Raw genomic sequence first — 17,842 nt, 5'->3', positions numbered from 1 at the left:
AATTGCAGAAACCAAGCACAGAGTCTGAGGAAGTCATGGAGATAGAAAACAGTCCGATTTTAAAAATATTCGAAATTTGATATGAGATATCATAAGATTTTTTAAAACTACGATGATATATTAAATCGATTTATTTTTTATTTTTCACTTTAAAAAAACTAGCTTTTTAAAAAGAATTCTTCTAGATAAATAATATTCATTGATTAAGATAATATTGTACAAATATTTTGAATTATTTTGATATTTTAAATTATTTAAATAAAAGTTTTATCTATACTATATTGTGACATTTGATTCAATATATTTTATATTATTTAAAGAAAAATATATATTATTCACTAATTTGAATGAATTAACCAGTTCAAATGATATTTATAAAATTTTATCAAATTGAAAAATACTTAATTTTAGGATAATAGAATACAATATTTTTAAATTATTATATGAAAAAATATTAGAGTAGTAATGAAAGGAACTTAAAAATGGTTTAAATAACGATATAACAATAATTTTTCCTTCGAATCCTTGAAAAAAAATCATGAATATCAATAATAAGTCTTTATAATATATAATTTATTTTTATGTTACAACCATGATTGATACTCAGTTGCGTAAAAACTAGATATAGATTGTTTGTTAGTGATAATATGAATACCATATATAAATTATTGCAATTTATTTATTACATAATTTTTATTTTGAATAATTATAAATGCATGTTATTTAAGTAATCATTTGTCTCACTAGATATTAATAGTGATTAAAAATATACATAAATCAGATATTTAGCATATAAATAATTGAAATCATCGTAATTTATTAAGAAATGTAACATACTACAATATACATGCTACCACACACATATAACTTAATGTTACTTTGGTAACCATAGTGTAAATAAAAAACTAATATTTTTCCATGCATACATACGTTGAATTTCAAAAATGAACATTTTTTTATTAAAATCAACTTTTATATTAACAATAGTATAAATTTTACAATATTGTATATTATGATTGCAAGTCATCCTGATTTCAATTATGCATTTTTTATCATTTTAAATTGAGTAAGTTAATTGTAAATTAGTAGTGAACTCGGTAATAATATAGACCAGTACATATAGTTTATTTAAATAAAATTCAAAATTTTTGGTTAACTCTATATTCAACATAAATGTTATTTTTTAACTTTTTATTTGTAAACATACTAACGGCATTCTACAGATTAAGTATAATCGTTTCGTTTTAAACGTACAATGACTACCCTATTTATATTCATTCATTAATGTAAATTATACAACACAAACAATAATATATATATATATATTTTGCTTAATGGTTTATATTTGAAACATTGTGTAATTTGTTATTGTCTTTTATGAAAATAATACATATTGATAAACAATCAACTTGTATTTGATATACGTTAGACATTGTACAACATTTACATATAAAAAACAATTAAGAACATTATAATTCTAGAAAATGACCCGTGCCTCGCACGGGTTATTATGCAATATTAAATATTAAAATAGCACATACCTCATGATGTGTATGGAGGGATTGTGTACGCTGTATGTAATTATAATGATGTTTGAAGTAAATTTAAAATTATATTTAAAGTCATGATTGGAAATAAAATAGTGATTAAGGTTAAAAGGGTGAAATATTGCATATAAAGGTATTATAAAATAAATTTATAATTGGAGATGGCCTAAATAAATGAAACTGTATTCGGTTATGATATGGGCCTTAAAATTGGACACACCATGATACAAACAAAATTGTCTTAAAACCCTCAAATTTTACATAAAACATAATTCATTAACATCCTTCAAATAACAGATAATTCATATTACATGAGGAAAGTTTTTAAAGACAAAATAAAGCATGCCAACAGATAAATTCATTAAACAACTGCCATGGGTTGTTTAGGCCTAAACTCGAAACCTTGTACGATAAGGCCAGCCTTGAGTACATTTGTATCAGTTGACATAAATCGTGTCTCCACCTCATCATCATCATCTCTTGCACCAGTCTCAAACTCTGCTATCTTAATCTCCATCCATTTGTCCTTCCTCCACCGACTAAACTCTCCATTTCGTTGCTCAATGTTGTGTGCAGATGTTCTTGGATCAGGATAAACTATGCTAGCTTCATCATCAGGCACCTCCTCTCTTTCATTAACAAATCTAATGGATGTCTTTGCCGAATCAAGTCCGCAGGCATCCTCATATATTTTAAAGACAAGATATGTTTCATAAGTGGTGTGAGGAGACAACATTCCAATTTTCATTTTGCCACGAATATCAACACACCGCCCCTTGTCAAGTACAGCAACCTCCTCTGAAAATCTGTTCATATGATAACTACATTGAGGCATGAATGCATGATACATGCGATGAGAGGACGACTTTAATCATATTCATCACTTACAATGCGTTCGGAATACGTGTAAACTAGTCAAACTGTTCGTGAGTTACTCGAACTCGGCTCGTAAAAAATTCCAATTCGGCTGGGAATTAATCAAGCCGAGCTCGAGTTCGAGCTCGAGGTTTTCAAATTTGTAACCGAGTCGAGTTCGAACTTCCGATTACTCGGCTCGTAAGGTTCGAGCCTTATTGAGTCTCTATTATTTTCAGTTATTTTTATTATAAAAATATTTTATATTTTTTATATATTATTTATTTATTATTCAATCGAACTTGAGCCAAACCATCCTATTTTGAATTTTTTTTAATATTTAGTGAAATAAATTCGAGTTTTCAAACCGAACTCAAGCCTACTGAACTTTTTACATGAAATTAAAAGTTTGGTCGAGTTCAAAGCTCGAACCCGAACTATATTTATTGTGTTCGAGCCGAGCCACGGTCTAGGACTCGGCTCAACTGGCTTACACCCCTAGTTTGGAGTTGTTGCACACAAAACTACAATTTCTTGCGCAAAATTACCTCAAATCCTATTTTATTAAAATTTTAAAATCTGCTCATTAGAAAAGTGTTTTTACCAAAAAGGACGAGGAAGTATGCTTTTGAAAAAATACGACCTTGTAGTTCTAATTCTACTATTAAATCACATTTAAAATATTATTTTTTCATAAAATATGTGTATATCAATAATATTATAAAATATTAAATATCAAAATATGTGCATATCAAAAATATTATTAAATATTTATTTTGTGAAATAACACTTTCTCTATCAATACTATCATTTCTAACCGTAATTGCCTAAAGTGATTTACATCTTTTACAAGATAATGTCATGTGACCTGCATTTCATAAAATTGACTTGCATTCACGAATGGAGACCAAGAATAGTCAAAATTATTTAGATTTATCCTTAAATTGTAATTAGCTGGTTGGGTGTGACCGGTGAGGTGAAGTTATTCAAATTATTTAAGGTAATAGATCAGGCTACATGTAATATAGACTTCTTATTTGCATTCATATAGGAAATAAATATGCATAATGTTGTATTTAATTATCTTTATTAGCACTACTGTTTTACTATTTTCTGTTATTTTTTTGCCCAAAAAAGCCAATACCTAAAGAGATTGCAAATTTTAACAAAAAAGGTTTAGTCTTAGCTCAAAATTTTGTTATTAAAATGATATTATTAATAGATAAAAATGTGAATATTTTGAAAAATACCCTTCATAATAATGTTTTGCTACTTTATTTTCAAAAAAAAGCATTCCATTTTATACTTTAAATAACATCTTTTATCAAAATATTAAGCAAAATTTATAATATATACATAATTTTTAAAAAAAATTGGTATTGTAGGTTAGGACTCTAAACAACCCATTAATTTGTCTTGTCACCTGATCCCTAAATGCTTCTTTTCAATTGAGGTATGCAGAAAATATAATACTACATTGTACAACTCAACACACAAGCTAACAGTTCCCAACTAGAGTGACCATAATTCCCACACTTATTAGTTTGTTATACTAGAAAGAAAATACTTATAATAAAGTTACTATGATTATATAGAGTGATGCACAAGTATTTGTAGTTAGAACCAGATTAGTATTTACCAAAATGTACATTTGCATATATGTAAATAATGCAACAATAATTATTCACATACCTTGAGTTACTATCATATAACAGCCACCACCAAGGAACAATGGCAAGCTGCCTAGCAGCTACCATTAAACATTTTTTTCCACTTCCTTTATCCAACCAAAAACTCTGTTAGAACAATAATGAGATCAAGTAATTAGACAATTTAACTAAAAGATTATGGACCATTCTCTTTTATCATGATACAAATACATAAGTAATCCAAAAATCATCATGAATAGTTCTAACTTCTAATACTTATTCATAATTTTGGATAAATTATTGTAAATTTTTGGTTGTCAACTATCCAATCTTTACTCCCAATCATATAGTTATAAATAATCATATAGCTACAAATAATTCATCTAAACACTAATTTTTTTAATGGAGAAATTGAAGAGAATATGTCAATTTAGAACATTAATTACAAATAAAGAAATATTTAAATCTTTATGCCCTTACATGCATCAGTCTTTGAAGATAAGGGTACATCTATAATATGTAAAATGCAAAAAACGGCAGGGAATAAATTTAAATATATGAGAAATTTTAAATATATGGAGTAATACACATGGTAAACTTCGGTCATCCCAGTCTTAAAAAGAATAATCTTACATTTCATTCAGTTGTTTCTATATATTGTTTTCCAAATTTGACATTTGATAAGCACTTAATTAAATACCAATAATGAAATCCCAAATACATATTAAAGAAAATAATATTTTATATTTTAAAACTAATTTTCACGGGGAACAATTATTTATAATCATATTTTAATTAAAATATGTATAAGTATCTTAATGTTAATTAAACACATATTTAATTTTTATTTATAATCTTTTCTAACATTAATACATCTTTAAATCTCATCGTTAAATCTTTAGTATACCTATTTTATTTTTAAAAACCTTATTACAAAACTTACATTATTGAAATAATTATTGAAATTATATTAATGATTATTATTATTTTACATACATATAAAATAAACACATATAACTATTTTAATTAAAACTTATATTAACAGAAAAAATACTCGATCTAATATTTAAAAAACTATCTTAATTGAAATACAATTAATAGACAAGGATATAAAAACATAAAAAAATATCAAAATGTTAAATATTAAATATTAAAAATAATACAATGAAATAAAGTTAGTAAACAAATAATAATATCAAGAAATAATTGAGAGAATTACCACATTGCCATCGTCCAGCAAGATAGCAAAGTCACATAGAGAAAAATAAAGTTGTTTTTTCATGGTGTAAGTCAAGGTGGAGATTGGTCTCGTGAGAATTTGATTAATATCGGGTGGTAAAAATTTGTTCCATAACTCATCCGAATCACTGGCAGCCCTCAATTCTGTTGAAACACCTGAAGCTCTACATGTATCCTTGGGTGATGTGAATGATAATATTAACGATAGGCAATTCTCCGTAAGGTGCACCATCTTAGTTCTTTTGTGATGTATGATTTTCTTCCCCAAATTTTTCTTAAAGTTGATTGTAATGATATAATTTGTTTTTTATTATCTTTGCTCCCTTATTTTAACGGTACCTACCAGAAAGGTTTAGATGTTTCTAGATTTAAGCTAAACGGGCCTATACCTCAAGGTCCATCATGACCCATATTTTTTAAGGTCCAAAATTTTGATGACCGGTCTACACAGCTCATTTGAAATAAAATGTTCACAAATTATTTAAACTAGTAATCTTCCCCGTGCTTCGCACACGTAAATTCCTTGCAATATACAAAAGTATTAAAAAATATTGATTTTTCAAATAATGATTTTGCAATATACAAAATATGAAAAATAATGATTTTTTGTAAATTTAAAAAATTCTAAGAAATATAAAAATTGAATGATTTATTAAAAATGAAATATTATTATAAAATGCAAAATTTATTTGTAAAAATTTTATACCGAAAATATATCATTTCGTAATTGTATCTCGTACTTAAATTTCGATTAAGAAAACTTTTATGTTAGTTGAATTAACAAAGTCGATGTTACATTTTTGAAAATTTTTGAAACTTATGATTCTAAAAAATGTTAAACTATTATACATAAATTGCTTGGAGAGTTTTTTTTAAAAAAATTATAAAAAAAACGCTTGGAGAAAAAAAATTTAGGTTAAAAAATTATTAAATAATAAAATAATAGTTGTGTCATGGTTAATATTAAAATAAATAGGTGACTATTTATGTTATAAACATTATTGTAAAAACGACACGGCCCCTTACTTTGTAAGATAATATTTTTCTTTTGCTCTAGAAATTTTTCTTTTTTAAAAAATTACTTTGAAAATTATAATTTAATAGATGTAAAATATTAAAGAAAAATAAAATATTTAAAATCCGTGCAGTGTGCAAATGTTCTTGAATTAAAAAACAATGACTATATGTTTAGTCCAACCTAACCACATAATTAATTTTAAATATTACTATGCTTTAATTTGAACTCTATTAATATTTATATGCAACAATCTCAAGTTTACCTTTTTAGATCTTAGTTATAAGATTTAATAAATATACAAATATTTATGTTTATCTAAAAAAATATTTACAAATATGTACATTTGATCTAGTAATTTTATGTTTATTGTAATAAGATTGAAAAAACTTGTTAAGTGTAATTTTTACAAATTTGTGAGTTTATTTTCTCTAATTATAATATTTTATATTTACTTGTCTTTGTCTATAGATTATTATTTATAATATCTCTTTTTGCACCATTTTTTAACCTAATGTTAAACATCAAATCATAAAACAATTCTACCAATTAAAATTTAGTACACACTATATTCTTACAAGTATAACAAAATGGCAAATTATTTTTCTTTAAAGTTAGATTAATAGAGAAAAAAACACTATTATGTCGGATTCGATTGATCTTACATTTCCAAATTTTTTAATCTCAATAACAGGTTACTCTGGACGATCACGATTAACAACTTGAACAAAAAAATGTCTTCTCTCTCAAAGGTTAACAGCTATGGGGTTGCTGCCAAACGGGAAAAAATTTAAAAATGAGGGGACTAAGGAAGGTGAGTTGAAGGTAGCTAAGAAGGGGTTTAGTGCTGAGAGCTTTAAACGGAAGCTTTAAATCAGATCCATTGGAGAAGCTTGAAAGGTAGGGGAGGGTTGGAATGGAAGGAGAAGAGTAGAAGTGTAGGAAAAAGTCAAGGTGAAAGGGGAAATGTCAAGACTTATGCGCAAGCATTAAAGAATGAGAAAGACAAGATGGTGGATGTCAAAAGAGTTGTGGATGAGGGGGAGTGGCAAATGGTGCAAAGGAAGAAAAAGGTAGGGAAAGCAAGAATGGAGTCAAGTTTCACGATTTTTCTGTATAATATTCCGGGATAGTGCATAGCTAGGGAAATTTGGAATTGCTTGAGGGGTTCAGGGGTTATTTTGGATATAATTATGCCTGGAAAAAGGGACAAAAGAGGGAAAATATATGGTTTTGTCAAGACAACTTCGGAGCTTGAAGCCGGTACAATTATTCTTAATGTTAAGGGAAAGGGGGGTTTAGGATCTTATATTCATATGAGTCTTAATGAAAAAGGTTAGTAGAGATCAAGGAAAAGGAGATTTAGGGTGTACAAGATAATGTGGTTGGGTCAAATCAGATTAGGAATAGGGATGACTATAATAATATTAAAAAGGATGTTGTCAAAATGAATGCTGAGGTTGGAAATAAGCATGAAATGGAAATCAGGAGAAGGAGTTGGGGGTTGAAATGTTTGAATATATTGAAGCAGTAGTAGATAAAGAAGTTGAGGAGGGTTTATATGATACCAAAGTGGCTTTCTCAAGAACTGATGAATCAGCGAGCTCGTTGCAAAATAAGTTACGAGTAGAAGGGATAGAACAGGTCAATGTAGTGGGATTAACTTCTCGAAAGTTCTTATTAGCTAGTATGCGTGACAAGGGGTGGGAAGATATGCAGATAAGCTTTTTGAGAAATGGTTTAGGAGTCTGAGAAAATTTAAAGATGACGATCTGGTTGTTTCCAGGACAGTATGGTTACAAAGCTATGGGATCCCAATGAATGTGTGGTTAGAAGAAAATTCGAAGGGCTATACGAGATGGTTGGGGGATTGGATTAGTTGGTCCTATCAGAAAGATAATGAGAGTGAGTTTTTTAATCCAGTCATTTGTAAATGGGAAGGAGCTGAAGAATAAAATGGGTTCAATGAGTTTATCTGAAGGAGAGATTATATCAAAAGTTATGAAGGAGCATGGTAGAATGGAGTCAAAAGATAAGGACTTAAAAGTAGATAGGGAAGTGAGTACTAGTCAGGCTGTGGAATCCAAAGTTGTAGCAGTAAGGGGAGTCAAGGCTACTCGAAAGGAAATGTAGGTGTTCTTCAGGAACTTGAATTGCGTAAAAAGGTGGAGGTGTTGGAGGTGGATGGAAAAGTGCATGAGGGGAGGTTGGTTTTGTTAAATAGTCAAGCTGCAGAAGAAGTGGTTAGAACAAACTCTAAATCAACTAGTAAGGATTTTTAAGTGAGCTGAAGTCTGGAGAGACAAAGAACATAGTGGAAAGTCTGACAGTTTAGAGTCTGGTGTTTTTACCGGTACTTCACAAGGTACTTTGTGTAATAAAATTATTAAGCTCAAAGTCAAAGGAGTAGGTAGACCTAAAAAGAAAGGTAAAAAGTTTAACAATCCTTTTGACTTGAAAGGACGTGTTAATTTAGGATGTAGGAAGTATCTTGGGAGAAATAATAGGTTAGGCCCTTGTTTAGGGTTTGGAGGTAGTTTTGTGACTTTGTCAGGAAACAAAGAGGTAAAAAGGAAAGAAGCTGCTAGAGAAAATAATAGATTGTGCTGAACAAATTGGGCTAAAGGTGTTAGGGGATAGAGAGAAAGTTATTATTGGGATAGCAGAGCAGCTGCAAAAAGGAGAATTGTAAGATTGAAGTAGTAAGAAGTTGTACTATAGTAAAAGTAACCATTATGTCAGTAAAGATATAAGAATAATATCTTGGAATTGTAGAGGGTTGTGTAATGGTGTGAAGAGAAGAATGGTTAAAGATATGATCAAATCTATAAGAGTTAATATACTGTGTTTGCAGGAAACAAAATGTATGGAATGGAATAAATTTTGGGAGAAATCCATTTGGGACAGTGGTCAAGTAGGATGGCTTATACAGAATTTAGAAGGTTTGTCAGGGGGACTGATTTTAGCATTGGATAATTTGTGTTATAAAATTTAGGCTCGGCTTCAGGAAAAACTTGGCAGTGGGTTCAGCTCAAATGCATTTTAACAGATGAAGTTTTTCATATAGTCAATGTGTATGGTCCTTTAAACTTAAAAGGTAAGAGGCAATTTTGGGATGAGATATCAAAAATCTTACTTATCACAGGAATGAGTTGGTGTGTGTGCTTGGGGACTTTAATAGTATTATGGATGAAAAAGAGAGTGTCAATTGCACATATAGAAGATTAGATGTGCAGGGTTTTAAAGATTTTATTAAGAATAATAATTTGTGTGAGATTGGGTTGATAAATGAAAGTTTTAACTTGGTTTGGTCCTTTTGGAAGGTTTAGTAAGTTAGACAAAGTTCTGGTGAATGATAGTTGGTGTGCTCGAGATAACTGGGAAGTTATGGAAATTAATAGGATGATATCGGATCATAGACCTTTGTTGATGTATGCTTGTAAAATTCGGAATGATCCAGTGCCTTTTAGGGTGTTTAATTGGTGGCTGTATGATGAAGAGGTTAGGGTGAAAATGGAAAATTTTTGGAAGCTAGGTAAAGAAGCTAGGTAAAGAAGCTAGAATGCAAGTGAATATTCAAGTCATGTTAAAGAAATTTAAGTTGGGAATGAAACAATGGTGCAAAGGAGCTAAGGATAAGCTAGAGATTAAGATTAAAGAGGTAGAAAACATATTGGAATGCTTAGATGGGAGTCATGTTGGAGGAGAGGAAGTTGTTAGGTGCCAAGTAAGATTAGCTGATAGTTATAGGAAAAGGGATTCAATGCTAAGGCAGAAAGCAAGGATTAATTGGAATCTGCAGGGGGACAAAAATACAAAATTTTTTAATAAAGTGATTCAGAAAGGAGATGTCGAAATAAAATTGACAGAATTGTTGTGGATGGAAAGGTTGTAACTGAAGCTCAGGAGGTCAGAATGGTTTTTTTACAAGTACTTTAAAGCTATATTCAATTCAAAAAAGATGGAATGTTTGGAGGTGGGGTCACTTATAGATAAGAGGTTAAATAAGGAAGAAGTGTTGTTTTTGGAGAGGGATTTCTGTATGGAGGAGATAATAATTGCATTGAATCATTCAGTAGTGATAAAGCTCCTGGGCCAGATGGATTCAACATGAAGTATATTAGGAGTTTTGGCCTTTTCTAAAGGATAAAGTGTTGGAAGGGTTTAATTCGTTTGCTAATACTGGATGTCTTCCTATATGCTTTAATTCTTCATTCATAGCTCTGGTTCTTAAGGCCAGGGTACCAAATAAGCCAAGTGAGTTTAGACCTATAAGCTTAATAAATAGTGTTGCTAAAATTTTAACTAAGGTGTTGGCAAATAGGCTAAGTACAGTTTATGATAAGTTGGTAGGCGTAAATCAGCTTGGTTTTGTAAAGGGTAGGCAGGCTGCTGAAAGCATCTTCATAGTAAATGAGGTACCACAGTATGAAGAAGTCAAAGAATAAAGGTTTGATCTTAAAATTGGATTTTGAGAAGGCTTTTGACTCTGTGAATTAGAGTTTTTTGTTCAGAACTCTAAAGTGTTTGGGCCTGGGGACCAGATGAATTAAGTGGATGGAGGATTTTTTAAGTCAATAAGGATATCTGTGCTGGTTAATGGTACACCTACTAAAGAATTCAGCATGTCTAATGGTATTAGACAAGGGGACCCTCTTTCTCCCATGCTTTTCAATTTAACGGGAGAGGTACTAAGCAGTATGTTAAATGCAGCAATGCAGTGAGCAAGGAATCATTGAGGGCTTACAATTGGGAAAGGAAGGTAAGAAAATTACTCATCTGCAGTATGCTGATGATACAATAGTTTTTTTACAGGAAATGAGAAATCCATTCTGGGAATAAAAAAAGTATTACAATGTTTTCAGTTGTTGTCAGGTTTGAAGATTAACTTCCAAAAAAGTAGCATATACTCTTATCATATTCCAAATTCAGAACTTAATTTTATGGCAGAAAGGTTGGGTTGCAATTAGGATCTTGGCCTTTGGTTTATTTAGGGAGTTAAATTGGTGTTAGCTCAAGAAAGAAAGTTTTTTGGAAACGATTGGTGGAGAAGTTTAGGAGTAAATTAGCCAACTGGAAGAGAGATAGTTTGAACCAAACTGGGAGGTTATCTTTGGTTAAGTCTACTTTGGATAGTTTACCTATCTATTGGTTTGCATTACACAAAGTACCAGTAGGAGTCTGTAATCAACTAGAAATAATTAGAAGGGATTTTTTTGGGGAAACTCTTCAGGGGATGGAGAAGAGAAAGGTAAAAAGATGTATTTAGTAGCTTGGAGCTTAGTATGCAAGTCAAGGAAACAAGGAGGATTAGGCCTGAGTTCATTGAAGATTAGGAACTCATTATTGCTTTGTAAGTGGTGGTTTAAATGGCAAGCTGAGAGAAAGATGGCATGGAATGTATGGTTAAGAGGCAAGTATGGTTGTGGTCAGAGTGAGGGGTTAGAGTTGCTAGGAAAACAGAAATCATGCTTAATAATGGTACAGGGCATAATAAAGGCAGTTGCTAAACACTCTGAATATGGTTTTTTTGGACCTAGATCTATGAGATGGAAGTTGGTGATGGGGATTCAGCTCTTTTTTGGGAAGATCTTTGGTACAAAGATATAACCATAATGGAAAGATTCCCTAGGTTGTACAGTCTTTCTAAGTTACAACAGAAAGAAGTAAGCATTTTTAAGACCTTATGGGATTGTTATGATAGGAGTGGTGAGGTATTTTGGAAAAGGAAGTTGACAATTTGGGAATTAGAGGATCTGAAGGAGCTTGAAGATATAGTAAATGCAGTGAGCTTCTCTGCTAAAAAGGACATAATTATTTGGGTACCAGTTAAGGATACATACAGTAGCAGAGTAGCTTATGAAGTACTGGTCAACAGTGAAGTCGAGAAAGGCAATGAATGGGAACAAATTTGGAAATACAAGGTGCCTGAAAAGGTAAAATTATTTTTATGGAAGGTAAAATCAAAAATTGTTCCAACAAAGGTTTGGTTAGCTCACAGAATGCATGACTACAGTAAATGTAAGGTTTGTTTATTATGTGGTGTTGAGAAGGAGTCCCAAGAGCACATTTTCTGGGAGTGTGTTTTTTTAAGGAAGATTTGGATTTTGGTTTTAAGTTGGTGGGGGATAGTTTCAAAGGTATATGTTGTAGATTGGGGTTCAATGTGGAGATCTAAGGTGGTTTTTCATCATGAAGGAATTAGATCAGATTGGAGTACTGTGTTAATAGCTACTATGTGAACACTTTGGAAGCATAGAAATTAATGTATTTTTGATAATAACTCTCCAAATCACAAACAGGTATATATTCTGATCCAAAGTAGAGCATTGGAATGGTGTTTGGTTAATGGGGATATCAGCACAAAGAGAAGGGAATGGTGGTTTACTAATCCAGTTGGGGTAGTTACAGCAAGTGAGAAAGATTTTTGGACTGACTTTGTAAAGAAAGGTAATTTTGATATCATTACATGTATAGATGGAAGTTTTAAGAAGGAGATTCAAGGAAAAAATTTAGCTGGCATTGGTGGAATAGTTCAAAATAGTGCAGGAGAAATACTAATGCAGTTTGCAGGACCTGCATTTCTTCTTAGTGTGTTAGAAGTGGAGAAATTTGCTTTAGAAACTCCTCTTGAGTTAATCAAGGATTGCAGGTGGTTCAGTAAGCATGTATTGGTGTTGTCGGATAATGAGAAATTAGTAAAGAAAGTGGATATGGGTTTACTCCAGGAAAAAATGTGGAATGAGAAGCTGTTAGATATTCAGTTAAAGCATATTAATAGAAGGTGGAATGGAATTGCAGATGGGCATGCAAAAAGGGGAGTTTTTCTGAATAAATTGGAGGTGATTAAATAAGAATTTTGTTACGTGTTACAGTAGTTTATTTTTCTTCGGTTATCAGGATTTAGTAAATTTTAGATATTAAATTGCCTAGTTATGATTAGGAGTAGTGTAATTATTTTGCTTGGAGAGAATGGAAAGGTTTTTTAGATACCTTCTTGGAAACTTAAAAGGTTGCGTTAGAGAACAGTTTTGAGGCTATAGAGTCATTATGACAGTCTCTTGGGGGACTAATTGGGGGTAGTATATAAGTGGCTCTCTGCATGTAGACAATCTCACACATGCTTGTTAAGAAACTTAGTTTATATTCGTTGGGGAGAGAGTTAAGTTTAGGGTTTACATTCTTGTTTTAGGGTTTTAATGGAGAAAGGGAATATTAATATTAATGCAAGGTGGTGATGCCAAGTAAGGGGGTGGTGAAGTACAATGTGCACAGTTATTTTTCACATGAAGCTTTGCCCAATGGGCGTCATTCGGGTATAGGGGCAGTGTTCAGGGATTATCTAGGGGTCATTGTGCATATAACTGGTGGGTCTCTGGGTTTGGGTGATTAGAGGGAGAATGAGCTGCATGCATTGTTTGAAGGGCTTAAGGAAGCATACTACAAGGGATATAAGAGATTGATTTTGGAAACTGATCATGTAGATGCGTATTGGGAGTTGCTTAACTCTCCGGTTCTTGGTGGTAGGCCTCAATACGCTCATGTATTGTGGCAGTTAAATCAAAGGAAGGCTGATAGGAACTTTAAGTGTGAACTTAGGCTGGTTGATAGGGAAGCCAATGTTCTAGCGGCTTATTTGGCGGAATATAGGGGCTAACCATTGGATAGGATGGTTATTGTGGAGAGGGACTTTGGAAGAATTGAAGAATTTTGGTATCTAGACATGGGCTTGGAAGTATTGAGCAGAGGTTCAGGGCTGTTAGGCAAGGAGAGATTGAGGCTGAGGTGCTGGAAGATGAGGTGATGGATCCTCAGGAAGTTGGTTTGCAGAATGGAGCTGAGGACCAGGGGAGTTGGGTTGCAGAATGAAGAAGTGGATGCAGATGAAGAGAATTTTGGGAGAGCATCAGATTGTGGTGGCTTTGCCTGCTGCTGGATGCTTGAAGCGGTTGATGGCAGCAAGGAGAGGCAGAAATGGAGTCGTGACTTGGTGATGGTGTGAGTGATGCATGGTGGAAAGCTGTTAGGGAAGTCCAACACTTGTTCTTTTATAATTTGAATTTAATTTTTATTTAGTTATAATATTGATTTTTAGTGTTAATTATGTGGGATGTTATTGGTTTCTTGAAGATAAGTTTGTTGAGCCCATTTTCAATTGGGTTGGTTTGTAAGGATGCTTTGGGCTTTGTCTTGGGGCTTTGTCCCTTTAATATAGTTGGTTGCTTTTCAAAAAAAACAATATTTAGATTAAATAGCTCATTTTGAATTTTATTAACATTTTCTAAATTTTCTTTTTAACAAAAAAAAACGATGTCCAATCGATTATATATATAATAGAGCAAATAGGGGTTCGGTTGAGACAATTTAGTCCAGATTACAATTACCCCTCAATAATAAATACAAATAATTGTCAAATTTAATACCATGGTATTAATTACACTTAAGTCATTATTACTCCTGTATTAATAATATAATAATTTCATATTTAATAACATATATTAAATACACCTAACGCATTAGTATTAATAATTTTTATACATGTTACCATTTATTATTGAATATTAACAACCTATAATTAGATATCTAAAATTTAATAATATTTGCCTATATATACTAAATTCTTATTATTTTTAAAGACTTTATATAAAATAAATTTATTTTCAGCAAATAATTTTATATTTTAGCTAATCTGAAAATGACAATGTTAGTGTATCAAGTATTAAATTCAAGAAATAAAATAGATATTCTTCTATGTATATCAATAAAAGAGTGGGTTATGAGGGAGGTTTATAATAAAGTTGACGATTCTTATTATATGACCAAATCGAATATAAACTAAGTCTGGTTTGAAGATTTTGAAATATATATAATAAAATATTAAAATATCAAGTTCATCACAGTTACATTAATATTTTACAATAGTAAGGTGAATCATTTTTTTTACATTAACGAACTTAAAGTTTTCCAGAGGTATAAGTAAAGAGTTATAAGATTACTGAAGTGGTATGGAAATCAAAATTTTGCCCAATAATTGCCTACAAAGACAACCAAACAATCTATTGAACAAAATCGGGAGCATACAACATTTTTGCCATTTTTGATCAAAATCGGCAATTTTCCGATCAAAATTTGACGAATCAAACACACAATTTAAGGCTATGAAGAGAAAAAAAGGAAGAAGAAATATACTCAGCATCGAGTTGGTGAAGAATGACGATTTTAAATGAAGAAATCAGACGACTGCCGATAGATACTAAAAGATAAGGAAGAGGAAGAGAGATGCGTAAAGATGATTAAGACTCTTATTATTTTAAAAAATAATGCACACAAAATAATGTTATAACTTAGTATGGATGTACAAATGCAATTTTATACATCTCAATATAATTATTTTACTTATATATTTTAAAAAGAATATAAAAATATGTTCGATTATTATTTCGATTTAGCATTTCGATAAATTCTCGATTTTTGATAAACCGTAAATTAGTAGTTCAACAACAATTTAGTCCATTTTTTCAATTTTCATTATAATTTATTAATGGCCAATCTATTAATATATTTATCATAAAAAATGATGTATATTGAAAGATGTATTTATATTATCAATTGTACAATATTCTAGTTAATGTGTCGGCTTTCATATCCAATCATTACATTTTCTAACATGGAAAGTAAGATTACCTCATATTCATTATATTTTGTATCACTAATTGTACCATGTAAACAACTATAATAACTCTTTAATTAACTCCGCAATATTTTATTCTTATGAGTTATAATTATTTTCATGAGATATGTGTGCTTTCATTTGTATTATATTTTGATCGTATATTTCAATTTCATAAAGAAAGATATTTAGTTAATCGATCTCAATTTCATAAAGAGAATTATTTAGTTAATCGATCCATCCGGAAACAACATGAATATATGGTCGATAATTACAGTCAAAATAACATCAATTCACATACTATAAAACATGCACGTGCATTGCACGGGCTATAGAGCTAGTTATAAAGAAAAAGGGAACCTGAGATATATCCGAGGCCTTTAATATTTCCCCCCAACATTTTATTCTCGCCCCACCAAATGTATACCATGTCTTTTTTTAGTCACGACCAGGGTCCGACCTAAAAATATTTACTTCGTGGTGCACCTTGTGGTATCGCCACCCGTGTTAACCCCGTCCCCGGAGAAATTTTGGGTGGCACCCTCTTGTTTTTTTTTTATTTAACGTGGGCACTTTAATATGTTCTTAAAAATTTTAATGATTAAGAAACGTAAAAGAATTATTTTGGGGGGCCGTGTGTTCCTCGATGGCCCTTACTATAATCTCCCCCGTCACAAACTATCTAGTGAGTCTTAAGATTTTGTTTGAGAACAAAATGCTGCAGTTTTGGAAATGTCTTGAAAAACTATAATCCATTTTTAAATGTTCACATGATTTTGTGTTAAATTTTGCACAGTAACATTTAAAGTGAGCTTAGTAATAAATTTAACCCTAGAATTTTCGTTGACTGAGATTGGTTTAATAGATAAACCAAAAAACATAAAAATTTATTTTGCCAAAGTAAGGTCCTGCTGGCTGAAGATGCTCATGCTTTTATTAATAGATATGGGAGGAAATGAAGCAAATTCATAGATATCTTTATAATAGGATGAATGCATTTCATCTACAGTAATTATGGACTACTTTTGTCATCCTGCCTTTGTTGGAAGAATGAAACATATATTAGAGAAGGGTTCGTTCAATAACAAATGATTGTTATAGCATACCGTAACTCTATAATTATAAAGAAGAGTTTCTTCCTAGGGCTCCTTGGGTTTAAAAATACTCACATGACCACGTCATGTTATCTACATAATACCCGGGTGCTCTTAATTGTTTCTAATTATATCCTTATATTATTAATAATAATAACTTAACTTAACATAACTATTATAACTATTATTAATAAGCGAAACCCCTCATATACAAGTGTCACGAATAATCGTATTATCAACTTTTGGTTTCACTTATTCATTATACTTTTGTATATCTTTTAATTCTATTAAAACTTTTGTTTAGACCCTTTTTCGTGTATGTATGTCTTATACTTCTATGTATCTGATAATTCTATTAAGTTTAATATTATTTTTGGTATTTTTTACTTGTATGTGTCTTATAATTCTATTAAGTTTGGTCCCAATTTTGATATTACCTTATTTTTTATCCAACTCATATTTTGGTTTCACTCCAATCATCCTATTTCTGATACAACTCTATATTATTTTATTTTTAATGAAATAACTAAATTATTAAAATTGTATTGTAATTATTCCTATTTTTATTGCAGCTCGATAATCCTATTTATGATATGATGCTATATAACCCTAGAGTATTTTTTTAATAAAATAATAAAATTGTTAAAATTATATATTTATAATATTTAATTATAATTCTAATACAAATAATGTATTTAACACATGTATATTACAATTTTTTATACTTTTTGTTAAGTAATTGTAAATAAAAAATAAAATTAACAATGACTTTA

At 30.6% G+C, this 17,842-nt stretch overlaps 1 protein-coding gene across 1 annotated transcript; it reads right to left on the bottom strand.

Annotated features, from left to right (window-relative positions):
- Positions 1-1,908: 1,908 nt before the first annotated feature.
- Positions 1,909-5,522, bottom strand: LOC141704163 (putative F-box protein PP2-B12). Its single transcript, XM_074507472.1, has 3 exons — positions 5,271-5,522; positions 4,095-4,198; positions 1,909-2,353 (listed from the first exon to the last, which is right to left on the bottom strand). The coding sequence occupies exons 1-3, from the start codon at positions 5,520-5,522 to the stop codon at positions 1,909-1,911; spliced, it is 801 nt and encodes a 266-aa protein (XP_074363573.1).
- Between the last annotated feature and the right edge of the window lie 12,320 nt (positions 5,523-17,842).

The sequence above is a fragment of the Apium graveolens genome, unplaced genomic scaffold (genome assembly GCF_009905375.1).
Source record: "Apium graveolens cultivar Ventura unplaced genomic scaffold, ASM990537v1 ctg750, whole genome shotgun sequence".
NCBI lineage: Eukaryota > Viridiplantae > Streptophyta > Magnoliopsida > Apiales > Apiaceae > Apium > Apium graveolens.
This window is presented reverse-complemented; position numbering and strand designations above follow the sequence as displayed.